Source organism: Pyxicephalus adspersus, chromosome 6, assembly GCF_032062135.1.
Source record: "Pyxicephalus adspersus chromosome 6, UCB_Pads_2.0, whole genome shotgun sequence".
NCBI classification, from domain to species: Eukaryota; Metazoa; Chordata; class Amphibia; order Anura; family Pyxicephalidae; genus Pyxicephalus; species Pyxicephalus adspersus.
This window is the reverse complement of record NC_092863.1, coordinates 75,426,339-75,450,389: the sequence shown is the minus strand read 5'-3', so window position 1 is coordinate 75,450,389 and position 24,051 is coordinate 75,426,339. Positions and strand designations below refer to the sequence as shown.

The window sequence follows — 24,051 nt, the reverse complement described above, 5'->3', positions numbered from 1 at the left end:
GGGGGGAAAACAAATAACCTAACTGCATGTTTTTGGAATGTGGGAGGAAAACGGAGTACCCGAAGGAAACTCGCACAAACATGGGGAGAACCTGCAAACTCCATGCAGATTGTGCCCTGGCCTTGATTCCAACCTGGGACCTAGCCCTGCAAAGATATTACATAAGGAGTCTCAAAAAAGTATACTAGTGCTCTGCAATCGGAAACTTTGCAGTACTAGTATTACACCTCTATACTGACCCCAGGATTTATTGTAATCTTATAAGATCAAATAGTGGGGCATTCAGTGAGGATATCCTTGACTCTCTCATTAGAAGAAGAGTTGTAATCAGGTAGGGTATAGAAAGCAATGGATGAGTTTGTGATTTAATAAACTGGTGACACCAGATATGTTATGGGCGGGATGCATGGGTTCAAGTTAGTACTACACTATAACTTTCCTTCAAGATTCTCCACCAGGAGTACAGACAAGATTACAACCATCACCAGATACATGTCTATGCTTACTAGATAGAAGACTGTATGTGGATCTCATTAGTCGGAACTTGGAATGGTCAATCCATAGAGAACCCATAATTCAATGTTAGGTACATTCTGACAAAAAAAAACCCTACAGCCTTCTTAGGCTATGTACACACGTCAGATGATTCTCGTCCGAATATTGCTTCAGGGCTAGTATCAGATGAGAATCTGACGTGTGTACAGTGCTCATCTGATGTCGTTCAAAGATCCATCTTGGCGGAATGACTGCAATATTAGTGAAGGGGAAAGAGCACAGCGGGGTGCTGCTCATTCTCCCCCTCCCCTTTCCATAGAGCAGAATGTACAGCACGTTTTATGCATCTTTCAGGCTTCTGTTGTTTGAGAGGATTGTGAAAGATCCTTTCCAATGACAAAAGTCTAATGGGTGCAAGTAGCCTTAAGCACGGAGACTTCATCATACCCTAAAAAAGATCTAAGATCCCAGCCATGCCCACCTTCCACAGCCATTATGAGCGCTACTTCCATACTCCATAGCTGTTGCTGTGCTGGATATAAACTAAAGGCTTTTACAAGAATATCATGGTACTGTAGATCCTGAGAAGTAGTCAGCAAGGGATTCAGCATACTCATATATACCAAACCTCAACAATTTAATTTGGATGAATAAACCCTTTAATGCCACAACTATCAAATCTAAAAGAATTCTATTACTGGATTCACAACAGACAAGGACGTAACTACGGAGCAGAGAGCCAATTCTTTTCAATGGAACCGGTGTAAAGAAATTACAGTATATTACAGGACATTGACTGCCCCACATCAGTCATCATTCCATATTAACCAGACAGGTCTATAATCACTAACATAAATGGAATCAAATAAAGTCAGTTCTGAACAGGGTGAAAGCGCTGGGCGCAGACAGACCGCACCAGTTAAACACCCTCTGAACATTTCAGTTAATTGTCCAATATGAAGGAGCAAAGCATCATTCCTTGCTAAGCTGCACTATTCATCTTAATAAATGGAAGGCTTTTGTGGCAGAAAATGTCCCCGAACATCTATTGAAATCGTTTACTTATTCAGGCTCCCATCCATTTAAAGCATTCATTTAACTTGTAACCTGGAACAATTCTTGTCAGGAAGACAGAAGAGATCTGTGGAGTGAAAATAGGCCACTGCTTAGAGAAGGCCCGGCCTACAAGTTTTCCATTCCCAGCTGCCAAAATACAACACAACCAATTGGAGAAGGGGAGGCAACTTCATATGATCGGCTATTTAAATTCCTGACAGGATTACTGAATGCCACCTAAATATAGACAACAGTGATAACATGGAAACCATGCAGAATGCAGCACTACTCATTATGATCAAAATATCTGCAGAATTACCTGTATTCATGTGGACATTACTAATCTGATAATGCATTACTAATAGGTGTTTTTTAGAATTTGTGACATTTACCTTTTAATAGAAAACATACGGCCAAGTTAACCTTTTTGTAGTTTAACCCACCTCTACACCACATGGATGCTGTAACGTGTATACGTAACTAGATAGATTTTCTAAGAACTCTTAACATGATCCTGTACTTTATACCTGCAGGACAGAATAGTTTTATTTCCCAGTAGTGGACACCAACCTTCCCTTCACAGCAAAATCGGATTGAAAATTAATTGAGCAAGGCCAACCTTATTGTGAAATCTAAACCACTTCTTGATCACAGTCCACATTTCAATTAGAGATAATGTAATGTAGTAAGGATAATAAAGTCAAACAAGTGAATAGTTTGTACATTTGATGCTTCTTGGTTTTTGTATATTGATCGACATTAAATTTAAAAGAAAAATCACATGGGGGGGTTATCTATAAAGCAGTGATTATAACATTTACTGAAATATTTCCAGGTGGATAATCATCTACTGCAATTTAAACACATGTACTTGGAAGATTCTCCACCAGGGAATGTATCAGTGATTGTCCAATTCATTGCTTTTTAAATAGACCCATGGAGCATTGTTTCTGAACCAGGGTTTTTCCAGAGGTTGTTAGGGGTTCCTTGAGCAATGGGCATTTTTGTGCCTCTCAGGTCAGTTTAAGTGACACCAATGATCTTTTTGGCTCTCTGTAAGGGTGACATTCTTCCCACTGCCCAGCAATATAAGAATCATTCTTCCTCCTGATCACCAAGTTAATGCACTGTGAACTATGGATATAGAAGTTATAACAGGAGTTCCCTAGGATCTGAAAGTTATTTCAAGGGCTCCTCACATGTTAAAATGTTCGAAAAACACTGCCAAAGAGCATGCCTAGGTCGTTATTACACACACGTGGTTTCAGTGATTTTCCGCGGCAGGTCAACTTTGCACTATACCATGAACCTATACAGAGAGAAGCTTTAAATGTTTGTGTTGCACTGTGCTTCCCATCAGGCCAATGCACATTATGTGACTGCTTACAATGCACCTTGAACTTTGGAGCAATTAATGTTCTCACTATCTAAACTAGATCAGCCGCTATTGGAGACGGTAACAAAGGTGATAATGTGAAATGATAAGCGGTACCTGGCTGTCTCTTCAATCTGGATGTCATCCACTGATGCTGTCACACAGGCAAAACCAGCATGTCTTTCAGCTGAAAAGAGAACATAGAGGGTGAACAAAACATAACACATGGTGAACACCTAATGGGAGATTACCATATCCTTGAAACTGGCTAAGGGCAGAATACAGCTTAATGGGCAATGGGAAATTACCTGGATCCCTATATTTTGTTTCTCACCTATAAAGAAATGTTAGAACACTTAGTCTTTAGCTGAATACCAATATTGTAAATAACTTTGTACATTAATAATAATAATAATAATAATGTAATTACTATTAACTTTGATTGTATTGCATCAGACAATCCCATGGATGTAATATTTATTATTGCTTCCATAGTTGTATTTTCCTATTATATACAAGTAAGAAAAATGCTGTGTATGCATTTACATACCTGAAACAATCTGGTTCCCAGTCAACCTTCACAAAACTGAATTGATGTAAAATTGGTTCTGATTTTTATTTTGAAAATGTTTAATATCTGTTTGTTGTCATTTTGTTAAAGGATCCCATATTAACCCCTTTAGACGCGGACAATAAAGTCCATGAAACGCATTGAGTTTGGAAATAATTCAGATCATTTCAAAAGCATACCGCCAATTTGATGGTTGTCATTTTATGGCGTTTTAAATAATATACAAATAAATAAGGATTGATCTCAGTCTCTCTATGCTGTTATTAGTAGGTAAGTAATAGCCTCCCCGTAATAATTTAAAGTAGAAAAAAGCAAAAGAAAAGGCTGATTTTTAAAGAATATTTATATAGTAAAATAATAATTCATACAAAATTAAAAAACAATCAATTCGTACATTCCCAAGCTCATTATTTTGTCATTGGGTTGGGGTATCCATACTATACAGAAAAACCAACTACAGTCGTTTCATATCTGTTACAGCCTTAATTTTCCAATGTGTTTCACCTAACTTGACTTCCTCAGTGGTATATGTTGGAGACTGTTTTAAATAATTAGTAAATAAAGATTGCTGTCATTTTATATTGTTGTTTTTCTTTCACAGGTCTGCCTGAGATATTTATTAAATTTAGGTAAAGCCTCCTAATGCTGGGTCTTATTTTACTTCCATGAGGTTATACCTAATAACACTGAAATTGTAAAGGCCACTATGGTTGGGAGTTTGTCACAACAATCCAGAAAACAAGGCTATGAGCTCAATTTAGAAAAAACAAAGTAGCATAATAAGTGTGATTAGATTTTCAAATTTACAGTAGCAGAATGCTGAAATAAAGATTCTTAAAAAATGTTTAAAACTCCCTGTGAGCTAAACTTTATGTGCACTATGAATGTGCCCAAGTGGTATGGAGTAGTGATTGTAAGGAGATACTATCTCCACAACTCAACAAGCAAAATACTTTTATTACCAAGTTTCAGAAGTTTAACCAGCTGAGACAATTGGGCAAATAATACACCCTTAAAATCTTTGACCATGCATCATATACTTGGTTCCTCTAGCTGCCAAAATGACAGCCGGGATTTGCTCTGGAAAACAGTAGTGGCTTTCTCTAAATTGTGTTTAGATGATTATGAAATACAATGGAAACATTATAGTTACATCATGTTTACGTACCAAAGCAGTGCCAATAACCTGTATATGATTAGAATGCAAGTAAAAGCAACCTTACCGGGAGAGAATCTTTAAACAATTTACTATTTAATGCCTTATTAGTTAACTGTAATCAGCCAGAACTAAATCATTTCCCTTCTTAGCTACTAGAATCTACCTTCTTTTCCTGTTCGTTTTCTAGCTTTTGTTTTTTTTTTGTTTTTTTTTTGCTTCTTTTTGTTTTGTTCACTTTTAGTGTTCTTTTTCCTCTTCTCTTGCAGTGGGCATTCCTCAGTGTTGTACACAGTGATACTTAAGTCATGTCAGGGCTTTTCACTGCAGCATTGCACTGGTAGCCTAAGCCAACATGATTATGCCCCCCACAGGGGGTGTGCCCATGACACCAAGCTCATAAAAAGTTGGCTAAAATACTCTGGTGGTCATTTAAGCTAGAATAGGACCAGTGCTGGAATATGGAAGAGAGGGTCTCTAGGATACAGTGCAGAAATAGCTTTTATTCTTTTCTGCTTAGCATTATTGTTATTTTTTTTGTAAATAGTCTTGCCCATGCTTAATATTTTAAAAAATATTTCTAGGCAATTTTCTCACTAGTTGGTGCTTTGTTTAAACGGAATCTAACAGTCTATTGAATGGAAAAGATTGGTTGAGCTATATAACTGTGAATGTATAATTCTTTTCTGCAACCTATACTAGGACTGCTTCTGTTAAAGTACATTGTGGTACGACACATTTTCAAGACAAAGCAGAGCCAGTATGAATAAAACTGAAGAATTATATTTTGACATCTTATATAGCTGGGGAAGTTCACGTGTTGCATTATGTATTAGGTACTTTAGTGGTACTCCGCATATAGCTTCGTAGGTAGTCTCAGCAATAATTATTGTTCTATTATTATTATTATTATTAATAAACAGGATTTATATAGCGCCAACATATTACGCAGCGCTGTACATTAAATAGGGGTTCTATTAACAAATGCCTGATGAAGATGAAAACACAAGACTTTCTATGTACCAACTGATCTGTTTCTACCGGTTTGTCAGGGTGAAGAACACAATCTGATACACAGCTTTAAAAATGGAGACTCCAGTGGCAAAATTCAATCCGTAAAACAGATAAGATGGTAAAAAGTGAAAAATCACAACAGCGGAGTACATTGGAGTTTCTGGATAAAGTAACCTACAGAAGTATAAGGTGATGCTCCCAGTGAGCAGTCTTACCTGCCAGGCAGGCTGTGGTGTCAATCCAAGTGAGGAGCTGTCCAGCACTCAGCTCACCCTGGTGGTTGGAGTGCCAGGGGTAGACAGTGTGGCACATCTGTACCTCTCCCATCTCATATCCAGAACCAGCTGTGCCTTCTCTGTGGGCACCCCTTGTCCTGGCCCTTCCATCAGAAGAGTCTCTAGGGAGCAGCATTCGAGTCAGGGTGACAAACTTCTGCAGCAAGTGCCTTGGGGCAGGGAGGGAAGTCCTAGATGTGGGAGTAACAAGAAAATGAAATGCTAAGTATGCCACAGACTGCTGAGTGCAATGAATGCAGATAAGGTGGAGAGCTGTGAGGATGAAGTCTGTAGTGATGCACAGCATGGCATATCAGTAGAAGGGATCAGAGATAAGGAGTGCCCAGGTAGATTGGTTGCTGTGCTGTGTGTGTATGTAGCAGGCATGGAATAATAGAGCAGGTTGAGTTTTTTACTTTCCAGCAGGTGCCTGTGTAGGTCAGAAGCCTCAGCTGATACAAAGTACAGCCTGTTCACAGGTCATATGGGTGCACCACTGGAGCAGGGTCACTAGCATTGACTGGCACCTTTCCCAAGTGGCATCTAGCCACACCTTACACCTCCTATTAATGCTTAATACTACTCACAGCTACTAATCCCAAAGCTACACCTGCAGCCAAGAGAGGCTGGGCTGCTGCCTGTAACTGTAGAAACCATTCAAGACTTGTATGCTCTGCAGACTTTTTTTTCTCTTAAAGGACACCCTACATTATATTATTGGTTAAAGCTATTGAATGAATTGTAATAAAAGGGCCAATTGTATGCAAAGGGATAGAGGCTCCAAAAGCTCAGTAATGCCACCTGTGGGCTGCAGGAAGTAATGCATGCTATGACATTTGGTAAAGAATCCAAAACCCAAACTTGTTTCCTAATTTGGGTTAGAGCTTCTGTCAGGTTTGTATTGCCAATAAAGTGATAACATTTAAAATTAAGGGCAAAGCAGAGACCTGTTAGAATACCTCTCACAGCCTTGATCCAGGACAGGCACATAACTATATATAAAGCTGCACAGGTGTGATCTGCAACTACTATAGTACTATACTACTATTTTATGTAGTATAGTATTTTAGTACTAGTTTATGGAAGTCAGGAAACTGCAGGTGGAAATAAGTTCTCTTATAATGACCTATTCACACCACAACACATAGCAATACACCTGCTCTGTGCATGGTGCCAATAATAATGAATGGCTTCCCAACACAATATAGAGTAGAGCACAAAGCACAGCAGTGAACCACAATGTATTTACCATGCGTCATGCTGCATTATCTAAAAGTTGTAAGTATGTTTATACATAGTTTCGTATTGGCCGCTCAATAATAATAAACATAGCATGGTACAGTAGTAGTATTAACACAACGCAAGTTAATGCCTAACTGTGAATGGGACAAAAATAAGCACTGCATTTAAAATGAAGGTGTCCTATTAAAAAACAGACAAGTTTAGGGTGCAGTTGAACACCAATGTGGTTGAATCACAGGAACAGCAGATAACCTAGTAGCATATAAATGTTATATACAGTACATAGCTACAACAAATCTATATCATAACAGCAGTGCATTATAATGATATTAATACCACGCACCTGGTGGCGATTACAATGGTTGACCCATTAATAGTTTTGTAAGGCTACAATTTGTACTATAGTCTCTCCAAGGAATTTAAATTTTAATAATATTTTATGTAATAATAAATATTTTATTGCCCAAAGCTGTGCAGTGTTAGATGTGAGTGAATCCTTACCTGCTAGCCATTTGTATAATTGGTTCTTTGCTGCCACAATCTGCAGACTATGCCATGGACCAACACTAACAAGCACTAAAATTCCTCTCTTCACCCAGATCTAGAGCTCCTTCTTTAAACTGCCATGAACACTAAGCCTAAAAAGCCATTACAGAGAGCAGTAGGACCCTGCAACATGCATTGTGTATATGAGCTATAACGAGGGAAGAGAGGTTACTGGACTTTAAGTTAATTTGCGGCTTAGGTCATGTCTTCAGGATTTCCCAGATAAAGCATAATGATGATTAGTTCCATCAGAGTGCAGAATCCATTCCCCATCAGCAGGAATACACAGGCCAGACTTTCAGGATATTCAGGTTTGAATGCATATTGGATAATCAGAGGTTTATTCAGGAAACGTGACACCTGTTTGAGGTTCTGTTTACAGGGCTTGTATTAAAGCAGCATGGTCAGATTTACAAAATTATTTTTGCTTGAAGCATTTGAAGTAACCTCCAGTTCAGGTTGGAAAATGTTAAATGCTGATCCATGTGAGTACTGAGTGTTGCTTTATACAAGCCACTAGCAGGTAGATTCAGCTTGCTTGTGACTCATTTAAAGTGCCAGTCAGCGCTTCTATTAGGACCTGTGTTTAACATCCCCAAAGTGGACATGAAACGTGCTTAAAAAGGCAACAAAGTAGCTCAAAGATTCACAAAACCTTGCTGTTCACATTGCTCCTATACAGGCAAGAGTCAGATGAATGTATATAGATCATATGCAGCTTATTCTGAATAAAAGGACATAATGATATAAAAACAGCTACAGTAATGATGCCCACCACCATGCCAATATAGACTGCCCAGGGACTTCTTATCCTGACCATACACAAGGCACCTTCAAGACAAGGCTTCCAACCAGTTCTTGATTGTAAAAACAAGGAACAAATGACTACCAAACTGCCTACTACCAATTTATTTTATTTATTTTTATTGAAATCATGGAACAATCAAAACTGTTAATGGAAATCAGTTTGAAGTTGCCATTTATAGGAGCAGCATCAGAGCCAACTTTCCAAATGTGATTTTCAAAAACTGTCACCTAGTGAAATGTTAACCAGAGTCAATTTATATTCTTCCAGTTATTAATGACACCAGCTGCACATGTACACGGCTTTACTTTACAATTGTCTAAAACTCCTTATCCTTGCCCAACAGAAGATAAGTTCTTCTTACCAACATCATGCAATCACATCTTTACTTGTGCATATTCCTGGTGCAATGCTTGACAATAAAACGGAGCCTCCAGTTGGTTGCTGTATTCTTGATGCAGAGAGTATGATCAACAAGCTGTAACCAGTAACAGCCCTGTAAGCATGGTTGTAAGCCCATGTAAGTGCACCATTCTTTCTGCAGTGTGAATTCCCTTCATGGTGCTTAGTAATCTATAATTGGCCAAAATGCACCATCAATATTTACACCAAACTGACTTCAGAACAAACACATTTAAGATCACATTCACCTATTTTTTTTTTAGAAATGGTGAGTTGGGGTTACCAAAACGTCTTTGTGTTAGCATTATTCTCATAAGCCTCCATGGGACACTGACATATTCTAAATAGAAAGTAAATAATTATGCACTGTCAGTTTGTGGCAGCATGGCACATATGAATGACTCTCTGCCACCTGGAACTTGTCAGTAACCACCAGGCTGTTTTTGGGTGGATAGTGAGGGACTGGATCACAATACAGGGGCTGGCTTAAAAAAATTGGGGTTGAACACTGATGACACCAGAAGGAAGGATGTGCATTGATCAGTTCTGAAGACCTGCTAAACCCCTGAGATAATTTGGATTTTCCAAGATTCTGCTAGTGTATGTAAACCAAAGAATAAAATATCATATTTTGGAGTCCTTTGATGTATTTACTGCATTCATTTTAATTTTTTTAGGGTTTTCACCTGGTATTCCTGAATGTAACACACTTCTCACAAGTGTAACACAAAATCAATGCTGATACCCTTGGACAAAAAAAAATGATGTGCTACAACTAAAGAACTCCCTCTTCACTCTTCATATCCCTATAACATAGGGGATAGGTGCCCTGTAGTTTATCATGGTAGCTTGAGCAAAACGGATCTCTGGATTTGTGCCAATAACTGGTGTGAATTCCCACCTTGCCCACCTGAAGTTTAAGAGGCCTAGTCACATACAGAGCTCCCTCTAGTGTAATATCCACAAATTGCTTCAATTTACAAATTTAAAAATATGGAAGAATAAGCTCGTATAAATGAGATGATCACTTAAAAAAATAATTTATAAAAACATGGCAATATTAACTCACTTCCCTGCAATACTGTGCACACTTTCACTTCAACATTTCTGCATTACAGAACAATGATATATTACATACTGTATATGACACAATAAATATTTGTTACAATCATTCACAGACTGGTAATGTTTGCGCAGAAAAATTTTCAGCATATTCTGTAAAAACTCGTCAGGGCTCAGCTGACAGTCTAAATAAAAACACGCTGTCATGTTGTATTTGTATTTAGGCACCAAGGTGATTTCTTGGATTGCAAGGAAAGTTTCCACACTGATAAGGTTACACCGTCACTGGCAATAATAATGTGTAATTGGATCCTGCCTTCCATGCGTTATCCAGACATACGCATGTAAATAGCATTACATGGAATCTGAAGACAGCTTTTATTTACTAAACACTTAGTACTAATTTATATGTATTCTCCGTATCCCGTAGCATGACCACGTAAGAAATATCCTGAATGTCTTCAGTGTCGTTTGGACTCTACAATAATCACATATAAAGTTTTAGCAATATTTGTTGGATGTTGTGAGGTGTATACCTCTTCTTCTTCTGCAAACCCTCAAAAAGGCAAAATCCACACCTCAAATGATCCACAACATTTGCTATTGCGTGGCACCAGATGTACAAGAACACCATGATTTCACAGGCTATGCTGGACTTTAGAAATCTCAGAAGAATTAAACATCTCATGAACAAAGATCTGTTATCATTCCCAAGTGGAAGAGGGTCATGTCATGTACATATGTAGCAGCAATCTTCCTGCTGACAGAGAGTTGTATGCATAATTAAAAAGTTGTAAAAATACTATTTTAAGTATTTTTAAGTGATTTTACAGCTCAAAACCACTGGCAAAAATGGTTACCATAGAACTGAAGTCCATTTATTCTTCATTGGCAGGTGGCAATAGGAGGTGTTATTGCAATATAGGACACTCATAGTCTGTAGAAAAGGTGTAAAGACTGTTATTCTGCATTTCAAAGTTTCTCTGTTTCTTTACAGTAGAAATTATATTAATAAAAACTATAGTTTGGAGTAATTCATGACATTCAGACCCCTACAAAGTAAAGATATTTAGCATTGGTTTGTCCAACTGTGGTGTTTGTGGTTGAGGTTTGGTTTAAATAAGTCATCAATATTGTGACAAGCTTAATTCACCTATAGCTGGCAATTGCTTTAATTTGATACATCAAAATCAAGTTGATAAAAGCTTAAATTGCTCAATAACAAAAGATCGAAGTCAACCTGCACATGTATACCTATGCATTGTAAAATGAAGCTGGGTACTGGTCACTATGCAGTTAAATGTGAAAATATATCCGACATCCTGAATTTACTATAAAACCGCTGTATGATTAGAAGTTAAAACAGAATTTGTATAGTATTGTCATTCGGGAATGAGTTTACTAACCTCTGTTTTTGTGTATATTCTATACTAATCTTACAGGGGCCATAAACACCAAATCCCCAGGCAGTATTTAATGTTGTAAAACTTCAATTCAGGTAAACAGAACAAGATTTTGCGGCGTGATTGACCCCCACAGACATCATCCTTCCAGACTATGGATTATAATTACCCTGCAGCATAACAGTAATGAGCCACACAGCGAACGAATGGAGCAGAAAGGGGAAGATTTTCACATGGTTTTTAGATTTGGTGCTGTTGCCAAGCCATTTTGCTGGAGAAGAAACCAGAATCCAGCTGTTACAGGAGCACATACAATATTCTAAATGCAAGTTTGTGGCTGCTATAGACCCAGTGCCAAATTGTTGTTATTGTTCAGTCTGATCACTTCTACATGCATTGTAACCACAGATAGCTGAGCTTTCCAACTGCTGAGACTTGTAAACTGGCCTCCATAGAGAATTGCCACTATGATATCCATCACAACTCAACAATCTACAACATGTAATAATTATTTAGTATTAATATTTAGTATTTTCTACCTATCTTTCACTTAGCCAAAACGAATAGGAGTCACTGCAAATAATTAGAACATAGTCATTGATGACTTAGGACAAGCATGATGAATAAAAACATTTCCATGTTCACCATGAGCCACTAGGATTTTTTCCATTTGTCCACTTGTCTCTTTTTAAAATATTTAGCAACTGATGAGGAACATTACAAATGATGTCACAGAATGAAGTCATCAGGATGACTTTCGGTAACCAAGATTCACCCTTCTGATATACCGTCTGGTCTTTTACAAATACCATTTTCTGGTTTCACCTGGCTAAGAATGTTCTAACAATATGTGAATAGATTAATATCAGATGACCATTTTTTGATAATAGATAAAAGTTGTGTGGCAACTACCAATAGAGGTAACAATGTCAACTATCCAGTTGGCGGACCCCCAGTAACCTGACCTCTGTGGGAAGGAAGGTGAATGCTGACAACAAGTAGAGAAAAGGCCCACCAAACAAGGGGGTTGGGACTAGGGCCAACAATCCTTTTGAATAAAAAAGAAAGGATTGTTAACAAAGGTACACAGTATCGTACAGACCGATTAATGAAACATGACTGTTTGATAGATCAGAATGGAATAATATTAGCAAGCCAAGGTGAACAGATGACTGTAGTACTGGAGGAAGAAGATGAGGAGAACTGCCACTTCTAGAACACCATAATTATTAAAGTAAGAAGAGGGTCAGTTCCCTGACTATGACATTTCTAAAAGTTGAGAGGTACCATAATGCCTTTCAGTGGCAATTAAAGTCTTACAAAGTAGAGGTATCACATTTCATTTACATTTCTTTGCACCTCAATTCTCTGTTATGCCAAAAAGAAATACCCAAAAAATCAAAATATGGAGGAACATGTGACTCAATCTCTTCTACCATATGACAAGACTGATGCCTGGTGATTGGTCTGGAGATGTCACAGAAGGGTAGGAAGACAAGCCCAGGGTGGGCATATATAGTGCTAAGGAAGATAAATGACCTTGATACTTTATTTGGCAAGTGCAAAGCATGGACAAGAGAGTAGGAACTGATAAGTCTAAAAGCTTACCGTGTCCCTGCTTTGTCCTAGTAAGGTATATCAGTGTATATTTTAAATCAAGAAAAAATGAAACTGGATAAAACATTTAAAAAAAGTTCAAGCCTATATTACTAATGTAAAATACTAATAGGGCTGAAAATATTTGTAATATTAGCAATCTGACCACTGACACTGGGAAAGAGGTTGGCCTGGGTTCCAACCTCAAGCTTATAAAATGGCTTGTCAGCTTCAAACCACAGGGGCCACACACTCCACAAAAAGAGGCCTAGAGACCATAATGGGATGATTTAGCTGCCAATGTATACATACAAAGCCACAGCACAAACAGTGCTTACATGAACCTTCTACTGTGAACCAGAATCATCACATATAATATGGATATTGCAGCTGTACTTTAGTCTACTCCTTTAGTCTACCAACTATACAGAAACATATATAAATTTCACATCTCAAATCACTGTATAAACTATAAATGCCCATATCTAGTGCCTCAAAAAAGCTCAAAAGCAGTATTTGCCATTGACCATTTGTTCATGTTCACCAGATTGCCTTAGAGGAATAAAAATAATATTCCAGTATTTTATGATTCCCTTTTAATAGGGGTGATAATTTGGATAACCCCCCTCTTTTTCCTTTGGTTCAACACTGCAGGCGTCATCTGGGTCTTTATTCTTTATAGTGTTGGACATCTGTGTCCCCCTGCTGTGCACTATGGTTCCATCCTTTGGCCTCTGCATTACTAAAGGACACAACAGTGAAGCAGTGATCAGCACATGGATCCACTGCACACTGAGAAACAAGCATTGCCTATTTTTAGTGTTGAACACTGACAAGCTTTAACAGAGCAAAGGTTCAATACACAGACCACCAAAGAGACAAATATACTAGCACTTCTAATACCAGAACTGCTTTTTGGGGGTAGCAACGGAATGACTTGAAATACCATTAAAGAATGCAATAGAAATATGTCAGTAATGCAGTTGTATTCATGCTTTTTCATTAATATTTCAATGCCAGTGCAAATGTATTTTGAAGACAAATGTCAGCATAAAACACCTGTTATATCCATTCAATGGGGATATTCTGTAGGTCACGTTGTATATATTCTTGTACATGTTCATATAAATACATTTTTAATTTTGACTGATGGTCAGTGTAGGTTATACGCCATCATAATATTAGAAAATAACCCAAGTTTATTTGTCTTTGTTCTTAAATTCGTTAAATCAATGTCTTCAATGGATAAAAAAAAGACTGTATGTCCCGCAATCACTAAAATAATCAAGTCCCGCGCCATTTCATGAAGTTTTCAGAATTTATATACAAAATTGCACCTTTACACAAGTCTCTCAAATGACATTATTTGATTTAGCCCCCATCCCATCAGTCAGTTATTCATAGGATAACTTGTATCAAAAGCAATTTAATAAAAGCACTCGTAAGCATTTTATTCCTATCCATGATTGCAGACATTTACAAAAACCAGAACAACATTTGAGTTTACCTTAAAAAATAACTTATTAAGCAGTGATATACACAGCACAAAATAGTTCGGAGAGAAAATGCTACAATTTAGAATTCAAACTGTAAACGTGAAAAAAAATAAAAATAGAACGAAAACAAAATATGATGGAACAAAAGTCTCTATGTCTTGCTACTTAAGATGGCATGTGATAATATCCTTTTACAATGTCCTGTGGGAATATATATATATTTATATATATATTTATATATATGTACAGATGATAAGTTGCAGTTCGGCTTAGGGCAATTCTTACATATGCCACTCTTGACAGTTGCTTGAGTTAAAGTTTGGACCCGTTTCTTCACAAACAGGGCAAATGGCAACAAAAGGATCCTTAAATTAAACGGTACGGGTGGTTGATAGTTGTCCTCGGTGGCAGATCTGTGAAGAGGGCTAACTCACTGCGTTCTTCAGAATGATACAAGATGATGAATCACACACTCATTGTCATGCTGGGGGAATACTAAAAACAAAAATGAAATCTTAGGTTATACACCAGACAGATGTTCATGTATTCCAAAGACACAAAGTCAAGTGTCACACACAAGCAGTTAGTTTATTTTTTTGGAAATTAGACATATAATAAATTGGAAGAGAATTGAATATTCTATCAAATGACTGGCTGAAAGGGGAAGTACTTAGGCCAATGTAGGTGTTAATAATGTTGTGACATTCAAAAAATGAACATCTCAAGGGCATCCATCTGGTGATCAATGGGTTTTGTTTTAATGCAAACCATATTCCCTCTTCTCTGCATATCCATGGAGATAAAGAAATATCCCCATTTTAAAGGTGTAAGAAATGGTTAAAAAGAAAAGGCCTAATTAGTCTAACGCAGATTATAGATCTAACATACATTTAAGGGAGAGGAACAAATTATGTCTTCTGTACACTACACAGAATGGTGAATTACTGCAAAAAGTTATTGTGAGGCGGCAGTAACACAATATCTGTTTTGTTACATTATGATTATCCTACTTTCCTGTAATCTAGGAAGTTACCATTTCTTCTGCCTGTACCTTGACAACAGTGATGTGATAAGAATGAAAGAAGGGCATTGGGATACATGGGGTACAGAGATGTGTTACCTTATAGGTACATTAGTTGTTTGAAAGTATCCCTCCACACAAAAACCCTAAACCATAACCTTTCCCCCCATATCCTTAACTCCCCATGAACCTGCACCCTAAGGCCTAAAAACTGCACCTTGGGTGATCACCCCCAGCCCCTCTCATACTAACCTGCCTCGAATTTAGCAAAATATTCCTGACTACATTGCCTAGTCGCTGGCAAAAATCTTCCTGGCCAAGTCTGGGAAAGCCCCCTTTTGCTCTACAAATTGTTAATTACATTGTTTTCTCCTGTGTACATAGACATCAAATACATGTAGATTTTTTATACATTTATCAGTGATGTGTGATCAATAATTAAGTATGTAATCCTTACGATATTAGGCATTTATATGCTCAAAGTTTAAAAGCAATAACTAATGGACAATTTATGAATCTGAAAATACCTTTGTGACACAGTAAATACTCACACTTTCACTCTGGAAGGGGTTTAAGAAATTTCCACCCATTTCCCCATCATCTCTTGGCGTGCCTGGCTGGTTACTCAGACTCATGTTGTTTGGAGAGTTCTATACCCAGAATACAAGAAGAGAAAAAATAGTAATAAAGGCAATGCAGCTTTATTATGATCTGCAGATACAGTCATAACAAAAAGAAAGTACATACTCTTTTAATTCCAAGGTTTCACTTATCAGAAAGTAAATCATCTGGTTCTCAGTTGTAAAACAACACACTACAGATTCTACTGTGTTATTACTTCTTACAAAACTTATCCAACATACAGAAGCCATACCTGAAAAACTAACTACACCCCATAATTCGATAGCTTGTAGAAACATCCACACCAACAATACCTTGAATTATTCCTTTACTGTACATCTTTCTCAGTCTCTCACATCATTGTGGAGGAATTTGTACAATGAAGCACAAAAATCGAAGTACACTGTACAAAAATGTACAATGATTCACTAATACCATTGCTCTATGGTAACTTTAATTAAGGCTGCAGACAGTTCTAAATGGTACATGTAAATAAAGCAAAATAGCAGGTTAACGCATCTGGGTGATTTCAGGGTGAAGAGCTGGGAGTGCTACACACACACCCAGAGTATTCAGATGAAGTTTTTTGGGTGTGTGAAAAACACCCAATGCCTACTACTGGTAGAACAACCATTAGATGTGACACACAGCTACAAAACTATCAGGTGGAACTGGAAAAAAGAACCTGGCCTCTCCATTTAAATGCAAAAGGGCATATGCCACAAGATGTCTGCCACAAATTTCAATAATCAAAAAGGATTATGAACCCCTCTGTGATTTCATTTCACTTTGATACTAGGGCTTGACTTTCCAAAACATCATGACCTCACAAATAGCCATCCTCTGTTCTAAACATTCTGCCTTTTTAGCAGGATGGATGGTACTTGGGGGATGGATGATACTGGGTGGAGATTAAACAATTACATAGTAATTAAAGAATATACCTCTGTTCACCTAGCTGAATTAAAAACAAACACAATTTATCTCAACTTTTTAAAGTTATAAACTGTTTAAAGTTTACATTTTTAGGGTTTTTTTTTTAAATACATACCACCTCTGACAACATTCACTTACCTTGGAAATACTGTCCATGTCCCCTGAGCCTTAAATGAAGAAAGAACACATTAGACACACACGAAAAACGTCTTCACACAGCCACAGGTGGACATTTATGATTATGACAATAAACATAACAGAATATGCTAATTTTCAGACTAATGACCTGGCATTCTTTATAAATGCTAGCCGAGATCAGTACATAGCAGGACCTTCATTCTCTGCAGGTCATTGATGGTTTATAATTATGTATCCTGCTGACAAATTACAGATTTTTTTTATTCTGAGTGCAGGGAAAAGGCTATGCTTTGCACAAAATCAAGGCAAGAGATAATATATGTGCAGAGAATGTTGAAAACTGCAGGGACCAGAATAATTCAGGAAAACATACACCTAGTCACAATGAGATGGCTGTCAGCAAAACTTGTATTTTTTTGCATTTTGTCATGTCACTACATTTTATCAGTTTTGCCTAGAATTGACAGCTGACTTGTTATTGGACGGCAATCTAATGACCTCTATACATGGAAAGGTCATTTGTCCCTGGCATAGAAGGACAAATTGCTCTTGATTTACTATTCTAATGTAATCAGTATCTTTTACTTACATATTCAACACTTTTATGTGTGGTATACAAATCATTGGGGACTCTGGGACCAAAATGGAAGAAAGGTGCTGGGTTGAGAATAAGAACAGCTTAAACAAACAATAAGGAGCTAGCTGCTGTATTCTCTATAATATGTTCAGTACTCATTAAGTCTTATTACATTCGGGTAGTATTGAAGTGTCTTGCACCAATTTTTTTTGATCTGGAATCAAATAGCTGCATATAATTGCCTTCTTTTTTCTTTAATACATTTAGAAATGATTGTTTAAAACCAAAAATTGTGACATAATTGTGTTTAATTGATAACAATACATTCAATAAACAAAGAAAAACTAGAACTAGGGGTTCTTATTACAGAAACATTAAATTATATAAGTCCAAAAGTATGTGGACACCCCTTGATAAGAATAAGCTCAGATGTATGAAGCCAGCTCCATAAAGACATGAATTGATAAGTATGGTGTTGAGGAACTCAAGTGGCCTGCTCAGGACACTGACCTCACATCACATCGTCACATCAGTACCTAACCTCCAAATTTCTCCTTTGTCCGGATTTCCACAATCTAAGTTTCACATCTTATAAAAAGACTTTGTAAATTAAGACTCCAACAGTCCTAACTTTTTTTTGCTGTTTTAGCAAAAGATCACCCACAAGCTTGGGTGTTCAAACTTTCCATATATTGTATGACTATCAAAACATTTAAGTCTTCCTGTAATCTAGTTTGTTTTCAAATGTTTCTGCAGAGCTTCGTAAATTGTAGATACATTTTCCCATGCATGACTTTTCATATAAAACTCATCTACAATACTATTACAATAGACAGAACCTCCCCAATACACAAAGGTTTTTACATACTTAAAATAATCCAAAATGTCTTTACTCATTATGAACTGATAAAAGAGACAAACAAAACACAGCAAATTAGGTATCAGTAAAGTTAATGAGAAACGTACCCAATGAGCCATTTATATGGTGCGGTTCCATTCCCCCTAATGCACTCATTGGACCATCTGATCCGGGGCCCATGGGAAACTGGTGAAAATAAAAGAATAGCAAATAAAATGACTTTGCCATCATAAAGCTAGGATCTGATGGATCAGTGTGCTTTACACGATTTTCAGGTTAACTTAGCTAAAATGCTCTTTTTTAATTAACTATTACCTAAATTACCTTCCTAATCTAATAATATAAATAAATAGTTGTGCAATCTGCATTTATCTGCCATCTACCGGTGCTTCATAGACCGTTCACTATATAAGATAATGTGGGATTATTTTAGTATGTTATTGTTGGTCATGGTAAATTGGACTTGTTTTGGGCACTTTCCCTGAGGTACCAAATAATTGGAGAGCTGAAAACTAAATCATGAGGTTCTAAAGAAATGCCAGTAACACACGAAAACTGTAATTAAATGTAACACAAAAGTATTGACTACCTAATCCAAGATATGGACTAGATATGAACACAAATCTACCTTCAAGAAGATGTTAACCCTGATTAGATGGCATTCAGATTACTAAAGCCTTGTGTATCATAAATAATTGGGATATTTCTTTTGTTCATGTTAAGTTTGTTGCTGTGTGGGTAACCTATGATGCCACATAAATGCCCAGCTTTTTTAAAATATTACAAATCCTTCCCTATCAGTTAAAAATAACTAAAAGTGAACACTTCTGGGTGCATTTTCCATTTTAACAGATAATGCAAAAAAAAATCTCACTGGTCCCAAACTACAAATATTATAATGTTAAATGCCCCCCCGGCATGACGAATGTCAGGAGTATTAAATAATAATTCAAAAATACTTGGAATGATCCAAAAATGTAACGGAGCCATTTAGCATACTTCATTATTTCTTTACATTATATATTGATATGGAACACATCGTTCATTGAAGTTTAAATGCTCCTAAATAAATGGCATTTAACAATCTCTAATGTTTCAGAAAATTGGCTATTTTTGTGCCATCATAAACTTCCTAGACTCCAGGAGTTATTCCAGTTTTTGTATTCTGTCTGCTGAACTAGAATTAAGATGCATTGCTTCTATCTTAGCATAGAAAATGTTCTAAGTGTGACCACTTTCTACATTCTGTCTCTGGTATAAATTATACTCTTAGGGAACAGACTTTACGCCACACTCTTTAAACCTTGATTATATGGGAGGTCTTATAAATACTGTACTAGTGCCAAACACTTGAAGGAGGTTTCACTTTTTAAGCATAAAGTTGTTGAAAAAAGCCCAATTAGCAGTTCTCAGATAAATAATGTAGCATTTGGCTTGCAAGACAACTGTATGGAAAGAGTATGAAGGTGATCATTGATAAAATTTCCTTCTGAATTCTGAAAACATTAGCTGTTCTGTTGGGTCACTTCTTGGGTCATGATACACCGACATGAAACCAATATGCCTTTCAGGTGTCCCACCACTTTGCTGGATATTGGTTGTATGGCATTCTATCTTAATCATTTGCAAAGTACAGACAGATAGGATTAAAACTCCTGGAGCTTTCATGTTTCTATATGAATCAGACATGTTTGCATGAATGCCACTGGGGGAGGAGTGGTAAACTGAGGAGTAGAAAAGTTTAGGCAAATCTTGGATCATTTTAACAAAGTTTCAACACTTTCTAAGTGCTACAGCTTGAGTGTCACTTTCTGCTTTATACCAATGGGTCTGCATAACATAGTGACAATTTGACAGGAAAATTTGGGAGGCTGATATATTCATGTGCTGGCACCTCTAGATTGCTGTACTTTGTACCAGCAGCAATTTGCCCCTTTTCCCCAATATCAGAGTCTGTTTTATTGGAGCATTCCATAGCAATAACCACTGGGAATGGGTAGATGACTCAGTAAATCAATCTGAATGGATCTTGTCCATGAGACCTTTTAATTAAGCATTGAATCAGTCCTGAAGGTAATTTAGTTTGAAGTGCTAAAACCAGCAACAAGTTTAATCTAAAACTCTTACATTTCTCCAGGATTACTTATTTCAACTTAGCACATGCATGAATTGGTTGGCTCAAGGGGAGGGCATTTCATTAGCAAAAAATCTGTCAGATTTCTACATTCTGTCTCTGGTAAAACAGTTCAAATCTAATTGGTAATAAAATGCCGACTAGGTGTCTCTTTAAGAGCAGTCCTTACATTAGGTCTGTTGGCGCCAGGAGGTACTGCATTCATTAATGTGTACATATTGTCTCCGGAGTTTGTGGAATCTGAAACATAAGTAAACATATGAGATGTAATCATCCTACAAGACAAAGCAATGTTTCATTTACAGGATATATTATTAATTTGACAAAAGCAAACAAATTATTACAAAGACACAAAGAATGTTTATCTAGCCAGTATCGTAGTATTTTGTTTAGCATTTTCTCCTTTTTACCATTTAATGGTCATATATGAGCAGAGAAGTGAACCATGGTGGAAAAGTATCAGTTTAATACCAGGGCAGGTTGTTGGATTTCTCATTGGATCTATTTATCCCCATGAATATAATAGGAATGTACAGAATTACTCAAAGGCTCCCACATGACTCCCTCACTAAGATGGGGAAATGCCTGCAAAACAACATTTTTAGGCCCTCTAACTACTACATGTAGGACTGTACCTCCAAATTATTTACATGACATTATAGGATTGATCAATAATATTTACTGTAAATGACATTTACACAGCATAATGTACCTGTCACCGACTTCAAACTTTTAAAAGTTGTAATCATGCCTAAGAACAGACTCCAAAAACCTGTGATTCTGTTTTAAACAAGTTTTTCTTTGTACCTGGACCTAAACTCCCTGACTTTGTTCCCAGCTACCTCCAATCTCTGTCCAATATCTCTGTGGAAGTAGTGAGGACTAGTCTATACGTCAGAAAAGTCAAGCACCAGTAGTATGATAATGTTAGATTGATTTAAACCTGCCTTCAGAAAAATATGAAACAATGATTTTTAGTAAAAAGAGTTGTCAGGAGATATAACATTTAGTAATATGATCATAACTAAGAAATCGTAAAAGCAAAGAATGTATCTGGTGTATAAATACGTTCAAAAGAATTGACAGTTTCACTTTATTTGTATATATCTTATTATTGCCTTTAGCAGGTAGGGAGGTGATCGTTTTGCTTTTCTGCCACACAAATGACTGAACACAGTCAATTTCTTCTCCCTATGGTGTACAGAAGTATATATCAACCAGGGTGCCATGAAACCCCAGAGTTGGATCTGTGAGCAATGAGCAGGTCAGATTAAGTGACACCAATTATCTTTTTGGCTATCTGTAAGGGTGACAATGTTCTCACTGGCCAGCAATGTAAAAGGCATTCTTCCCACCGACCACCATGCATGTACTGTGAGCTGAAAAGTTATTTTAAGGGTTCCCATGTTAAAAAGGTCCAGGAAGCTGGTTTACATGATGTCAGCTAAATTTAGAACATGTAAATGTAATAGTTGTACCTGCTGGGCTGGGCATAATAGGTGTTCCAGGAGGACCACCACCACCTGGAGGACCCTGCAGAGAAAGAGACACAGGCATAAGTTATTGTCTGTATATATAATAAAATAATAAATTGTCTGCCAATATACATAATACACAAATATGAGAGATATTCATTAGGAATAAATAGACTGTACTAGATTGCCTAAAATGGTTAGTAAGTAGGTGCATCTAAAGCCAAAACTTGTGTACATTTTTTAGAGTAGAAAAAATTAAGCCCTTGTCAGGTTTGCTTTCTACTGTCGCATTGTGATGATATCTTTTCACTGTGCATCACGTAGACACAACAAGAAGTTGGAGAATATCTCTCCAAGGTAAGGAAAAGGCTTCCTTAGACATTTGCCACCACAGGAAGTGTCACCATTGAAGGATTTGTCCTGCTCTGGGGACAAAGTTTTGCATTTTCACTTTTTTAATTCCTGGTGAATCTTTTCAGGAACACGAAACAGCAAATAAAATCTGTCCAGGGATCCCTACCTCTTTGACAAACTAAAACTGCATTTGGTAGCAAGGAAAATATCTGCTACTTTTTAGACATGGGAAGCAGATGGCACACTCCCCTTCCTTTACACATAGCAATAAAGAAACTTGACTAATGCCCACTCAGATACCCAGCTCTGTGATATGTGACACGAAGAGTCCATAGCTCTATGTAAGTCACGGCTTAACAGATCAAAAGGGTGCCTGTCTTTTGGCAACTAAACAGACAAGTCAGGGAGCAATATGTGGGGCTATGACTAAAGAGAACCTGTTCCTTTGCTCTGGTAAAACAGTATAGTGGCTCAGTTGCTTTGCAGCACCAGGATCCCAGGTTTGGACCTTAGCCAGGACTTTGTATGATCTCCCTATTCTCCTTCAGTTTCCCCCCACATCCCAAAAGCATGAATAATTGGCTTCCCCAAAATTCTGCTTTTGCATCTCAGTGTACAATCCCTGCATACCTGGGTGGTATAAATGAACTACCCTTAAACATGTGCGGGAGTTACATCCTTCCAACAAGGATCCCAAACCCCCAAAAAAAGAGCAGGTCAAATGATTGGAGTTGGAGTACTGCAAAGTACATTTAGTTCAGTGATGTCATTCCCATTCATACCTATAGATGTTGCTGAGTTCATTTTCATTAATAATTAATTATTTCAAGTCTATTAGTATCAGTCTCAATTAGATATTTGAATATTGTACCACACCAAAACCAATGAAAACAAACTTGCCATGAAGGAAATAAAATACGAGCATAGCACCACTTACTGGGTGTAATAAAAATGACACCTGCTATTAAACCAGTGCATCTGTATGGTCACCCATGCCAACTTAACACTCTACAAGTATGGTAAAGTACAATTTCTCATCTCTTGTTAACTTTGTAACTTATTTCCCCTCTCAATTTACACAAAAAATAAAAATAGAAAAGCATTAAAGTTGAATTAATCTCCATGTGGATTGTTTATAAAGATACCACTTTGTACGATTAGCATATCCCCACTCCCCCCTATTACTCCATCATCCTTTCCTGTGCCCCTTTGCAACAGCATTCAGGTATTATTTCCAGCTGGATCTGCCCAGGAAAAGCTCTCTGAACTGTGTCCATCCCATCAGCTCCTTCCTACATTAGTGTTAGTGGTTTAAGTCCTGTCTTTGATCAGCTGCCTTTTGCATTGCTTTATTAGTGCCCCCCCGTTGTGACTGAAGGCTTGGTGGTGCACAAAAATATTGAGAACCATAATGACACAAATCTAGTGCATCTAGGCTGTTA

At 37.2% G+C, this 24,051-nt stretch overlaps 2 protein-coding genes across 3 annotated transcripts in view; both read right to left on the bottom strand.

Moving 5' to 3' along the window:
- ACOT12 (acyl-CoA thioesterase 12) overlaps positions 1–7,837 on the bottom strand; it is a 31,356-nt gene extending 23,519 nt beyond the window's left edge. The window contains exons 1-3 of one of the 2 annotated variants that reach the window (XM_072416206.1): positions 7,686–7,837; positions 5,883–6,133; positions 3,044–3,113 (exon numbers count right to left, since the gene is read on the bottom strand). In XM_072416206.1, the coding sequence (XP_072272307.1) occupies positions 3,044–3,113; positions 5,883–6,133; positions 7,686–7,696 (332 nt within the window). In that variant the 5' untranslated portion in view covers positions 7,697–7,837. Of the gene's footprint in view, positions 1–3,043; positions 3,114–5,882; positions 6,386–7,685 lie in introns of those variants that run through there. The other variant, XM_072416205.1, reaches the window with a different exon arrangement.
- Positions 7,838–14,423: 6,586 nt separating this feature from the next.
- Positions 14,424–24,051, bottom strand: part of SSBP2 (single stranded DNA binding protein 2) — a 114,359-nt gene continuing 104,731 nt past the window's right edge. The window contains exons 12-17 of the mRNA XM_072416204.1: positions 22,259–22,313; positions 20,950–21,020; positions 18,754–18,832; positions 17,211–17,239; positions 16,067–16,165; positions 14,424–14,989 (exon numbers count right to left, since the gene is read on the bottom strand). Coding sequence (XP_072272305.1) covers positions 14,960–14,989; positions 16,067–16,165; positions 17,211–17,239; positions 18,754–18,832; positions 20,950–21,020; positions 22,259–22,313 — 363 coding nt within the window. The 3' untranslated portion in view covers positions 14,424–14,959. The remainder of the gene's footprint in view (positions 14,990–16,066; positions 16,166–17,210; positions 17,240–18,753; positions 18,833–20,949; positions 21,021–22,258; positions 22,314–24,051) is intronic.